The 12,986-nt window shown below is 35.0% G+C and overlaps 1 protein-coding gene across 1 annotated transcript in view; it reads right to left on the bottom strand.

Annotated features, from left to right (window-relative positions):
* Positions 1–7,265: 7,265 nt before the first annotated feature.
* The window catches only part of LRRN3 (leucine rich repeat neuronal 3), a 33,725-nt gene continuing 28,004 nt past the window's right edge, over positions 7,266–12,986 (bottom strand). The window contains exon 2 of the mRNA XM_010136018.1: positions 7,266–10,231. Within this exon, the coding sequence (XP_010134320.1) occupies positions 7,754–9,880 (2,127 nt within the window). The 5' untranslated portion in view covers positions 9,881–10,231 and the 3' untranslated portion in view covers positions 7,266–7,753. The remainder of the gene's footprint in view (positions 10,232–12,986) is intronic.

Genomic DNA, 12,986 nt, shown 5'->3' with positions numbered 1-12,986 from the left:
TGCCAGATGTCATGGAGGGGATCTTATCCTTGCATTGGCCCTGGCAAAGAGTGTAAATCTGCATGACATACAAAGATAAAGAATAAAGCTGGTTTGAACTGTCAAAAGAAATCAACCTGAATATTTCATGATGATGGCCTAGAAAGTAGTTTTGTCTCATGTGTGGACATTCTGAAGCAGAAAGCAGTATCTAGCACAGAAGCTATAGCCTTCATTGACCCTTCATTTAGCACTAAGCAAAGAGTCTCTCCTGTATATACAATGGTCCTCAGCACTTCTGTTTTCCCTTGAGCTCTAGCCAGAGCACACACATGAGAACAGTCCTGTATTCAGAGTAGTGCTTACAACTCAATAATAAGTATGGTTTGATAGCCTTTTTAATGGATGATTCCCAGAAGGAAGAAAATGATTACTTATCATGGCTGTCATATTCTTCTCAGAAGTTATTTCAGTATGGAAGTGTTTTTCCATATACTTTCCTTTCTCTATTTCAGTAGAGAATTCCTACTAAAGGAAATACTGTTCCATGATTGAAATGTTACTCTATATTTTGAATGGGTGGAAGAGAATCAGTCTATTCAACTTGTGAAGAAAATCTCGAATTGCCATATTAGCGTGGTATATTGTGTAGCCATATGAATATAAATGGTCTTGGATAAAGAAGCTACAGTTCTCTGTGCACCTGAATATATACAGCATGTAGTTGTGGATTCCCAAAAGCATTATGGCGTGAAATTGCCATCGACACGAATAATGAATGACAGCTACGTAAGGATAAGGCAGGTGGAGTTGTTTTCCACTCTTCTAAACTACACTCTTCTAAAAAGAACATGAGCTATTTTAGGATCAGGAATAGGCCATCTGCCCAAATTGCCTGCCCTTTCAGCTTTATTACTTCCATATTATTGTTATTATTTTAATCTGAATGTCATTACATTTTTATGCTTTGTTTCCTTGAAAGATACTTCATCTCATTAGCTGATTAGTTTTACACTAGGGTTTTCTTTAAGAATTCTGGCTCTTTCTTTAATATTTATATTATGCTGTTCACAGAATCACAGAGTGGTAGGTGTTGGAAGGGGACCCTGGAGATCATCTAGTCCCACCTCCCCACTAGTAAAGCAGGTTCATCTAGAGTACATTGCACATTTATTCAAATATTTTGCCTCCAAATATGCTGTTCGCTTGATAATTTTTTTATTACGTCAGACAACATCTGTCCTTACTGGCAACGTTGGAAATGATGTGACAGTCTGGTAACAATAGTAGAAGGAAATAAGCAAAGGACCCACAGGAATCATGGAAGGGAGAGGAACAGAGCATTTGCATCAAGACAAAGAAAGAACTTTGGGAAAAAGTCTAAAAATAATTGAAGCTGTAAGACGAGAAAAAAAGAGCAAGTGAGAGAGATTTGTAAAAAGCATTTTTTAGCCGACAGAGGAATTTCATTTATGGTTTTCAGCTTTGTCTGAAGGGAAGAATGACTTAAAACTTTGAAGACTGTTAATTTTGAATGTCTCTGTGGGGTGAGCTTAAGAAAGAATTATTGGAACTTTTTAAAATCTGAAATTGTTGATTCAATAAATATCAAGTGTTCTATAAGAATGTCAGCCTTTCATATCAGCATTTAATTTCAGGTTTTTTGTTAATTCTTGTGTAAATTCTTGTATTCGTTTTGTTCAGTAATTTGGCAAATGAAAATGTAAGGTTTTCTCCTTAAATGTCTAGAGAAATAATATAAAACCATTTTAATGTTCCAAGAACACTGAAACTTTCTCCTCCTCCCCCTGCCCCTTTTTTTCAAATAGGAATGAGCTTTATTAAGTGCAAAATAACATCTAAGAGAAAAATCAATTTCCATCAAATAGCTAATTTTCTTGAGAATATAATGGATTTTTTTTATGTGTGTGTATGTGATATTGTTTTTTCAGAGTTATGTTCCTAAACGTAAGCATCTAGAGTTCATTTTTGATGCCCTGGGATACCAGGCATATGCATTCAGGGTTGACAAGGTTGAGATGTAAGATGATACATGTCCTTCAAGAGCCACTACTAAAGCCAGGAGGGATGCTCTCAAAAGCTTTCAAAATGAAACTGGATATTTATGTCTTGTTCCAGCTTTGTTTATGGTATTAATCATCGCAGTTTACAGGTTATTTAAATAGTTAGACAAAAATATTGTAGCTATCTGTAAAGCATATAGACTTTTTGTAGGTGAATATACTTCCCTTTTTTATGAAAAAAGATATTGATAATCTTTTCTTGTCATTAATTAAATGAAAAAGTTAAAAAGTTAGTTTTTGTAGTTGTAATTCCTAGAAATAGAAATCACACAGTCATTGTAATTGTTTCATTCATGTTTGGTAGCTCTGACAATTGATCATTTCTTAAGCACCCAAAGACAAAAGTGATTTGTCCATTATTTGAATAAAAAAGTTTGGATTTGTGATTATTTCTTTTGCAGTTGGCTTCTTTGAAGATCAGTCTGCTTCATTTAAAAAGAATTGAAAATGGGAAAGTGCTTCAATGTAACTGCAGCTTTCTACCTCTCTGAGAATACTATAGTCAAGTAGGTAGATGTACACTAATTTTATTTAAAGTCTCCGAATATGAATTGCAGCTAATCAAGGACAGAATTTAGTCTATTATTTTCACACTATCCTGTAATACAAACATTGAAGAGGACTCAACTCCTTCAGAAATCTTACTGAACCTGAAGTGAATAGCTCAGTTCTCCATTTCAAAGCACAGTTGTCACTTGGTGGGAGATGGTTGTGTATTTTAACATTCCAGGCATGCAAGTCTTGCTAAGCTTCAGTGGCAACTCAAATCGAATTTATCCATATAAATGGGTAATTGCAATGTTCTTGTTTAATATCCAACTTCAAGAGTTGTCATATGGATAAATGAAGTTTGGTTGGTTTTTTTTTTGTCTTCACAAACTTTGACATGTAGGTTAATTTTTGATCTCAGTGTTTTGATTTTATGTTTACCGAATGTTTAGATAATCTTTCTCTTGTTTTGATAATCCTATTCTTCTTCTATTTTAGTTTAGCATTTTCCTGAGTATCTATTTAGCCTTTTCCTAAGAAGATTGGTTCCAGTTATTTCCAACAGTGTTAAACTGGAAGCTATTCAAATTACACGTTTGGTGTGTCAACTAACTGACTCACCAAAACAACTGGTTTGGAAGATCAATGAATATTCCAGAAAGATGCTTTTCTTTTTCCTACCTAGCATTTATTCCAACAGCTTTCTACTGTTGCTCATGGGACCCAAAGGTGCTCTGAAAAAATTACTTGTATCTATCGCTTCCCCATTTTCTTCTGTAAGCTATGTTGTGGCCGAGTCTCATGATCTTCAGAGGCAACACCACTAGTTTTTTATCCTGGGTATGTTTCCATATCCGGTCATCTTCTTTCTTACCTCTACAAGAACTGCATGCAATTGTTAATCTGTTTCCAAGCACAGTGTCTCATCTTTAGCATAAGGTGAATTGTTAGTCGTTGTTTGTCTCTAGTGGCTTATGTTTAATGGCCATCTTCTCTATTCCAACTAACTATATACTTCAAAATGTCTTCTGTAGCTTTCATGCTGAGCTTTCATACTTACTTCTGCTATGTAAAGTTTCTTGTCTTGTCAGTGCCACACCTGTTCTCTGATTTTACTCCATTCAGTTCATTAATAAGAATTGTTTTCTTCCTTAAGTTTGACAGAAGGATACTTTTCATTTTTTTTCTCTCTAAAACTGCATTTCTTCTGGTACTGTCCAGTTTGTGAACTTACTTTCCAGGCTACATAGGCACCTTTTTCTGAAATGTCTTTCCTGATTTCAGATAATGAAGAGTATTTTATAGGATTATTGTAGATTGTTGTGTCTCTTACTGGCCAGCACAAGATTGAGGGAAGAATCTCCGTTTCTTTTAAAGTTATCTTGAGGTCACTGCTTAAGGTTGCGCAAGCAGAATGAATTTTATTAGTGAATTTTGGAAATGGAAACTTCCTACCAGAGTGTAAATCAACATTTATTCTGTAATCTTTTATCTAAGTTGTCTAAGTACTCTTTGGAGTTATGATCTCATATTGTTGTAGCTAAACCAGAAACTTAAATATACATGTGAAGTTAGCATTTGGTTGGGTTAGCTGATGGATAATGGAATTGATTTTTGTAAATGTTTTACCAAGAAGTAAATGCTTAATCTTTTTTATGAACAGAACACTATTCTTCAGTCTAGTAGCTGACAGAAGTAAGGTAACTGGTTTAAAAAACAAATTAAAAAGTCTTTTCAGTCTTACGTTTTGTGTATTACCTAGGCAGCCATTTTAAGCACTCATGTTTGCTTTCTCTCTTTCATTAGTAGCATGTTTCAGAATGAGGGTTACTGTCAAATGCCAAGACAAAGTTCATCTATTTCTGAGCTACTCTTTTCTGGTTTGAATAATCAGGAAATACTGCTTTTAATGCATTAGATTCCTGAGAGAAAACTGTTAAGTAAATGGAAACACAGGTGTGTAACCATGCTTTTCTCTGTTTCTAAGGAAATTAAATACAGCTCGTTGTCAGTTCGTACCTCTGTTAAAGAGAGTAAGCATCCCAATTAATAAAAGACAGAAAAATTTTTGCCCAATGCCTGGTGTGGAGAAAACAACTTTGCTGCAAATGAAGAGATTATTAAAAAAATGCTATACCACCAAGAGTGGCTGGAAGTTCTTCCTATACTTTTTTAACTTTGATGAAAAATTGTTGATATATTTTTTTGGCACATATCTGTGAAGTGAAGTTCAATATACACTAAGATATTATGACTAAAAGGTGAATTTTTACTTCCTAACAACCCTCAGGTTTATGGAGTAGTTTATCTGTGGAAGGAAGAGCTACCCATTTTTACACACAGCTATACAAGATTCCCACTGCTCACCTGTAGCTTCTGTGGCGGTTTTAATGTGAAGAATGTCTTTGGTCTTGGGGAAATAATGAATCTTTTAGAGATATGTTAGGGTAATACCAAGGAGATGTTTGTGTGTAGATATTAAAGAAATTATGTTTATATGGATAATACAATGGCCTCACCTCCAACCCGCTTTTTGTCATTAACATGTTCTTCCAGTAAATAGAATTCGATCCACAACTATCACTAAACTCACGTTTCTGTTAGAAACATGTAAAATTTCAATTTAAAGGTATTTAAAACCTCAGCAGAATACTGAGTAGTTGTAATGCTGCCGACAGCAGTTGTATTTCTTCATTGTACCCCATCAGTTAAGCACACCTACAAAATCACAAATGTTTCATTCTGAGTCACTAAAAAGTCTGTGATCCTGTAACCTGTTGTAGAGACACCGTTGACTCAGTGATGGTTAGTTACAGAAGACTCATCTTGTTGGTATGCTGAAAACAAAAGCTCAGCATGTTATTTTAGAGGTACTTTCAGAGAAGGGAAGCTATAAAGTCATAAAATGACTTAAAGTCATGTGAGAGGAGGCTTGCAAAACTATTTTAAGGAAATGCAGTTATATTTCCCTTTTTTGGGGATGTAAAGGAAATGTCTTAACAATTAGCAACAGAATAATCAATTTCTTAAAATATAAGGTATGTTTTCATTTGATATCAGTATAAAATATAGAATGATTCAAATATTTGTGAAATGATATATCTGGTTACATTTCAGCTCTCAGAAGTTTAGTATGAGATTTCTTCTATATAAAAATGAATTTTATCTGTCAAGAAAAACTTTTAATGAAATATTTCAATAAAGTAACTAAAACCTGTAATTATTCTGTGAGGGGGAAAAAACTTCTCATCAGTGCTCCCCATTAGGCTTGTATTTGTGTTGCAGTTTATAATGTTGTGCAGAGATTTTTTTGCCTGAAAAAATTAGATTCTCATTTCTAAGAACTAAGAGTTGTAAGTTCTAAATGTAGCTTGACTCCGAAAAGTCAAGATTTACCTGCAAGTTCTTTCATGAAAGCAATTTATTCATTACTACTAGATAACATGAAATTACTTTTCCATGTTATGGACTAATAATATTAAGAAAGGATGAAGAAAACTATAAATAAGTGAAAAAATATTCTAAATACAAGTGACTCTTCTATTAATGTCTAAATAGAATAAGTACCCTTTTTTCTACCTACAAAACTTCCATTAGTGATTTCACAGAAATGTTTACTTCAACCAAGTCTAGAAAGACAGAATGTATATTATTAGAGTTTTAAAATCATTAGTCTACTAAAGACTTAAAAGAAGTCTTTATTGTTACTCTTATTTTTACTTTGTAATTCAGGCTACCTATGTATTCTGTGAATATTTACTTCCTTAACCACAGTATTGTAATTTTTTTCCTTCATTCTTTCTCTTTTCATGTATATGAACCATAATAACATAAATATTTTGCTGTTGCTTTCTTTGTCGGGCTACCACATTTTTTCATCAAGTATCTTAATGGTCAAATGTCTTTTCTCTACTGTGCTTAGGAGTAGCTACTTTTTCCATCCTAAGAGAATTTGATTTAGTTTGTAATCAGTGTTCTGATCAGCAGCTTATTGTGCACCTTTGGGCCCAGTTCTACTTCCGAGAGAACTTTAGCTTCAATATGCTTATTCAGATATTCATTGTTTTCTTTTCACTTTGTTTCATTTCATTTCTACTAGTAGTGTTTCTGACAGTCATTTTTTGCTTGTAACATTGTGAAAGCTGAGGTTTATAAACTAGTCATCTGTTAGTGGTGAACAGAATTGTTCAGGTCAGAAAGAAAACCTTAGTATCATTTAAACCATTCAAGCTCTCTTGAGTTCCCTGTCTGGCCAGCCTAGAGTTTAGGCATTGTTAATAACTGAATTACCCTTTAGACTGAAGAAAAAAATATTGGATTTAGATTATTGAGTCTAAACTTTGAATTGTCAGGCTTCTATGAAAATACTGAAGAAACTCAAAACTTGCTGTTTTCAGTAGCTAACAATCTATTTTCCTATCGGTCTTATGTGTCCTTCCTGTCTTCCTTCTGTCTTCTTCCTCCAACAATAAGCATGTAAAATAGGGTTATTATTATAGGTAAGTACTTTATAAAAATATTTATTGTGTGGTTTATTGTACATATACAGCCCCAAACCAGCAAAAATATCCTATGTGCTCAGATAGGCATTTTAACAGGAGGATATGTAAGGAGATATTATATAAGACATTAGAATAAGTTTGTTTATTGTCAGATAAGAGCTCCCAGAACATTTTTTCTTTTTTTTTTTAGAAACAGACAAGCCAAAAACTATTTTGTTTTTAATCAAAAATGTATTTTCCTCATAAAAAAATTCACATACTCACTGTGTCTACTCTACAGAATTTGTCCGTTTCATTACACCGTGTGTCAATCCTAGTATATCTGTTCACTGCAAAAACTCGTGGCTAGTGTGTGTAATACAGCACAGGAGGAGGGATTGCTCAGTTCCACTACTTTTATATAATAATTAAAAAAATTACAGAAAACGTTCTTGGCTACTTGCAGTGTATTCCAGACTTAAAAGTCCCATGGAAGTTCTAGAAAATTAATTTAATTTTATTTGGTTGGCAGAATACCCTTAGAAGCCAGTCAGTTAAAATTCTTCTTTTACGCTGAGTCTATATATTCCCACTTGTCGGCAGCAGCAAAGTCCAGGCATCTAGTTCCTAAAAGAAATACTTTTTCTTGTTGCCTTTATATTCAGCACAAATGCAGTCATGTGCTTTTTATTTCAGAAATAAAGTGATATGATGACATATTTATGACACATTGGTTGGAACACCTATCACAGTTGCTTTTACTTCCATAGCTGTGCTTTTTTCTTTGCCCATGTCCCAGATACTGATTAGAGGAGGATAAAACTCATTCAGTGAAAAGGATTGTTTCTTCAGGTAATTCTTTAGATAGCTGTGTCCAACATCATAGTACATCTCTCGTGAGATGCAGCTGTAGAGATATATCACAGAGATGATTCCCAATAGAGCACCAAGGCAGGCAAGGAATCCTATTATGTTGTTCTTTTCATAGCCTTTCACTGCCAAGTCCAGTCCTTTGGTGGTTACGTTGACACATTGTTTCTTATTCTGTGAATAGATAGTGGGAATATCTATACAAATTTTGTATTCGGTGGATGGATTTAGATGTGTAAGGTTATATACCTTGATATCAGATGGTATTCGAGCACTCTGTGCAGCCTGAGAGTTTTCAGCTTTCAGAAAGGCTGTCCATCTGACACTGGACTTCAGAATTTTAGAACTTGCTTTCCATGAAACCAAAACCGAATTAGATTTTATGTCTTTTATTTTAATATTAAAAGGTCCATTGCTGTCCTGAGGGAAAAAGCCGTCCACTTTAATCATGACTGACTTTAGGTCTGCCCCAACTAAATTCGTTGCTATACATGTGTATAAACCACTTTCTTTCTGTGTTACATCACTTATGTCTAGTGTTCCTTCGGAATGAATGTAGTATTTATTAGAAATAGTATTAGGCAAAAGTTTGTGTCCTGATGGTGTTATCCAGTAGATTTCAGGTTCTGGTTCTGCGGTCGCTCTGCAGTGTAAGGAAATATGGCTGCCAGTTTTTAAATCCAGAGTGGATGGAAAACTTTCAGGAGCTATCAAGGGCAGACAGATTTCCATCATTTCCCGGAAGTGTATCTGTCGCACGTTCTGGCCTTGTAATTCAGGAGGATCTACGCAAAACAGGGACTCCGGCTCCATGAAGCGGATGTTTGTTTTATTCATGTTAATCCAGCGGATGACACAATCACACCTAATGGGATTGCTGTGTATACTAACTTCTTTGAGATTAGGCAAAGATTCTATTGTACTGCGGTACAGGGCACTCAGGGCATTGCTGTTGAGCATGAGTGATTCCAGCTTGGGAAGTCTGTAGAATGCGTTGGGATGAATGTATGATAATCTGGGGTTATTGGTAGCTTCTATTTTTCTTAAATCTGGCAAATTATCAACAGCAAGACTGTCTATAGAAATCAGTTCAGGCATGTTATTAATTCCTAACTCTTTCAGGTGCAGCATATTGCTGAAATCTCCTCGTCGTATTCTGTTAATAGGATTCTTATTTAGATCCAGAAATTTAAGATTTATAGCCTTTTGAAGAGCAATGTGGGGCACTCTAACAAATCTGTTGTCGTAAAAGGAGATGCTTTCTAAATTGTCAAGGCCCACCAAAGCATTATCTGGTATTTCAGTGAGATTTATGCCTGCTAAAACTAGGCTGCGCAGATTGAGAAGAGGCTTAAAGTTCATATCTTCGATTCTGATTATTGGGTTTTCTCCAATCATGAGAATTTCAAGATTAGGAGTAGCTTCAAACCACTTCCTGTTGATCATTTGCAGACTGTTTGAATTGAGATGAAGTCTGAGAAGATTATCGAGGCCTATGAAAGCTCCCGGTGCAATCACAGAAAGTAGATTATGATTAATATAAAGTTCCTGCAAATTGTGGAGTCCAGAGAGACATTCTTCAGGGAGTTCAGTAAGTTTGTTTTCTTCCAGGTACACTGAAAGCAACTGTGGTATCTTTCTAAGATTAATACTGGTCACTGAGGATAAATTGTTCTGAGATAAATCTAGACCAGTTAAATTCACTGGGAAGTCTACTGAATGTTCAATTTTTGCAATATTATTAGTCTGTAGAAGTAGAACTTGTGTGTCAGCAGGCAGTCTGGCTGGAAAATTAAAAAGGCCTAAATCATTGCAATCCACCGTTGGAGCCTCCATATACACAGACCTGGGTGAGAACCATGGTCTGATCTCACATGTGCATGACTTTGGGCAGTCTGCTTTTTTTTCTACAGCTTGTACTAGTGCAGAGATAACTAGGCCAAGTAGAAAATTAATTTTGAGTTGCATGTCCTTCATCTTAGCTCGAATGTTCAGAAAAGTAACAGAGCCTTTAGTATTACACAACTATGGTTTGGGAATTCAGAATGACCTGGTCAATTGATAAAACACAGACTTGCATTTGTCAAATGATGATTGCGAAGGACTTTCTTCTTGAGGATAAGTGATAAATTTGTAACTGACTTGTCCGGTAGTAAGAGGCATTTTGTGGAAATGAAGGTCACTCTGTCCTTGATGACATAAAATTGATAAGCTTTGTGAAGATGAAGTATGTATAGATGGTCATAGGAGATTAAGCAATTCATTTATTTAGTAGTATTAGCTTCAAATCCCATGATTGATTAGTGTTTGCAGAAATGACAGGATGACCTAAAATATAAGAAGAAGAAATAATTAGTGCAAGAAACTATAAAGTTATGCATTAATTTAGCCATCTTTTGCTCTCTAATGTTAATTATTGCAAGTAAGAAAAGAAAATTACTGTGGTGCCTAGAGTATTGTAGTGGTATCCAGATAGCATAAATGAAGTTAATACAGTAATATATCTTTAGACTTGTAGCTTGTCATACATCCAGTGGAGCGTTGCTCTACAGAAGGATGAAGATCCACAAACTATAAAGAAAAATATATCAGTGAGATTTTCCTACATATTTTATGCTTCTTTAGTTTTTTTTTTTTTTTAATTTCAGTTATCACTAGAAGCAGATTGAGTTCTTTCGGCTTTGAAAATGTGTGCAAAGAGCAAATTCCTACAGAGCATGAATATTTAACTTTTGAACATGAAGTTTATAAATATAAAGAACATCATTTATGTGTAATCAAAGGAAAACGGAGTGGTTGGATTAACATGCATTCGTAATGATGACATTCTTAGGCAAGCCTGTGAGATATTTGTACAGAAATATACAAAATTGATGATCCACAGGTTTTATAATTTTCTAATCCTTTTTGTTGCTGCTGTTTAGGAAGAAAAGTTGTTTTTTTTATTTAAAGCGATAATTAAAAATAAGTAGTAACTCATACAAGTAGCTTGTCATCTTGGCAAATTCAGGCTAATTATTGGCTTGCTTATTTTGACTTCAATGACATTAGTTGCAAGGAATAACAGAAAAAAGTATTTTTAAAGTGATGATAAGGAAAAAAAAATCTACACTAGCAGTTGCTTTTGTGATCTCTAGCTCTGCAAGAATCTGAAATTTGCTATGAAGATGCAGATTGTCTCCACATCCCAAATTATAGTAAAGACTTAAAACGTCAGCATCTTGAAGCATCAAATTCGTCCCCTCCAAGTTTTTGATACGTACTTCCTTTTTGTGGAGGAAAGAAAAAATCCTAATTGGAGTGTACATAGTGTTCCAAGCCATAAAATTTAGAAGCTTCTGTGTTTTCTTATATGAAGTAGTACACATTAACTGCTTCGTTTACTTCATGGCATAGGCTTCACACTACCTTTAACCGGACTTCGTCTCAGAATACTGTCATATGATACATATTCATGCCTGTTCTCCCCTTGCCTCTAGTGTTAAAATTCACAGTGACATTCTTTACAATATGTAAGATAAGATCAATTCTTCATTGGCATTGATAAATAACTTTTGAGGTGTTAATGGTATGGGCAGACAGAACTGCAAAAGTCAAGAGGCAAGGATTTGGATTTTATGTTTCCTTTCCAGGCCCAGGAGGATTGGCCATATTGACCACATGGGTATTCCTTATCAGCTCAGGGGACAGGTGTTGAGTGACATGAGCATTGGGCCAATTTGAAATACATTCAGCAAGTCTTTGAGGCTGCTGTTAGTGTTATGTGCATTTAAAGACATTTAGTATTTTAACATGTAAGTGTATTAATAAAGTGAACAGACAACGTGTAAGATAAACATACAGAAAACATTCTGCTCTTTTGAGTGATAATAATATGTTTTTATGCAAATGGCTCAGTTTATACTGAAATGCAAAGACACGCTGACTGAAATAGTAAAAATGTAATCTGTTCCTTTGTTCTCAGAAATGAGGTTGAGGCTTGAAGAAATGTAACAGTTTGCATTGGACAGTTAATGCCTATAACTTAGTTTTGCCGGCAGGAGGCAAGGTGATACACCTAAATGGAGTACTGTCCTATTTACTAAAGATCTCAGTAGAAAACTCTCTGTGCCAAATGCACAAATGTAATTTACTATGTAGGGAGAAAAGAGGATGGCCATGGGAGGGAATTGCTTGAGTCGTGTTCTTGATGCACTTTCTAAAGCACGTCCCATTGACTTCTGGAATTTTAATTGGATTTTCTTTTAAAGATGTATCTGTAAGCATTGCAAATACAAAATGTAAGCTTCTAGTAACTGGTCATCAGAAATCTTAACTGAATAGCAAATTAACTGAGATTCAACAGGCTGCTACTACAGATACCTAATAGCATTTTGATGCCACTGTGATGCTCAGGGACTTCTGCTCAGTAGAGGTATTGGGAAAGTGTTCAGGGTCAGCATAACTACATAGCTGTTCCTCCCTGCACATTTGCTGTTGGCCACTCTGAAAGATAGGATGTGGACCAAGATACACTTTTGATGTGTGTCCCAGGTACCTGAGAGGCTGTACTAGTTAAAGCATGTAAACTGCTACCTTTTCGTGTGCATAAAGCCAACATCCTCCTGGATCTGAGTTTATACTCCTCCTGAGTTTATACCTCAGCTTCTTTGAGATTCTCAAGCCAATAACGAGCACCAGTGGATATTTTCATGTCATGTATATCAGAATGGGCTTTCAGCAAAAGGCAGCATAAAAGAAGCAGTGAGAGATCCAGGTTGAAATTCTTCTTTATGATTTAATATGATGTCTTTTTCTGGTGAATGCTTCAACTAATGAGACACCAGCTCAAGCTCATATAGTGTTCTGCACAAATCTTTCTCATCTGTCTAGTTAAAGAGTTTCTGCCTTGTGTAAAATATTCACTGGGTTTGAGTGCCTTGAAAAACAGATTGTAGAGTAATTTTCACACTTTCTCCTAGCCTGCAGAGTCATCATTCCAAAACACATTGTTTCACTTCGGAAATAGTTTTGGTTTAAATAGTGGCGTGTCTATATATTGTTTTATATTATTTTTTTTTAATATTAACTGTCATTCAAGGTG

The sequence above is a fragment of the Buceros rhinoceros genome, unplaced genomic scaffold (genome assembly GCF_000710305.1).
Source record: "Buceros rhinoceros silvestris isolate BGI_N320 unplaced genomic scaffold, ASM71030v1 scaffold3050, whole genome shotgun sequence".
Taxonomy (NCBI): Eukaryota; Metazoa; Chordata; class Aves; order Bucerotiformes; family Bucerotidae; genus Buceros; species Buceros rhinoceros.
This window is presented reverse-complemented; position numbering and strand designations above follow the sequence as displayed.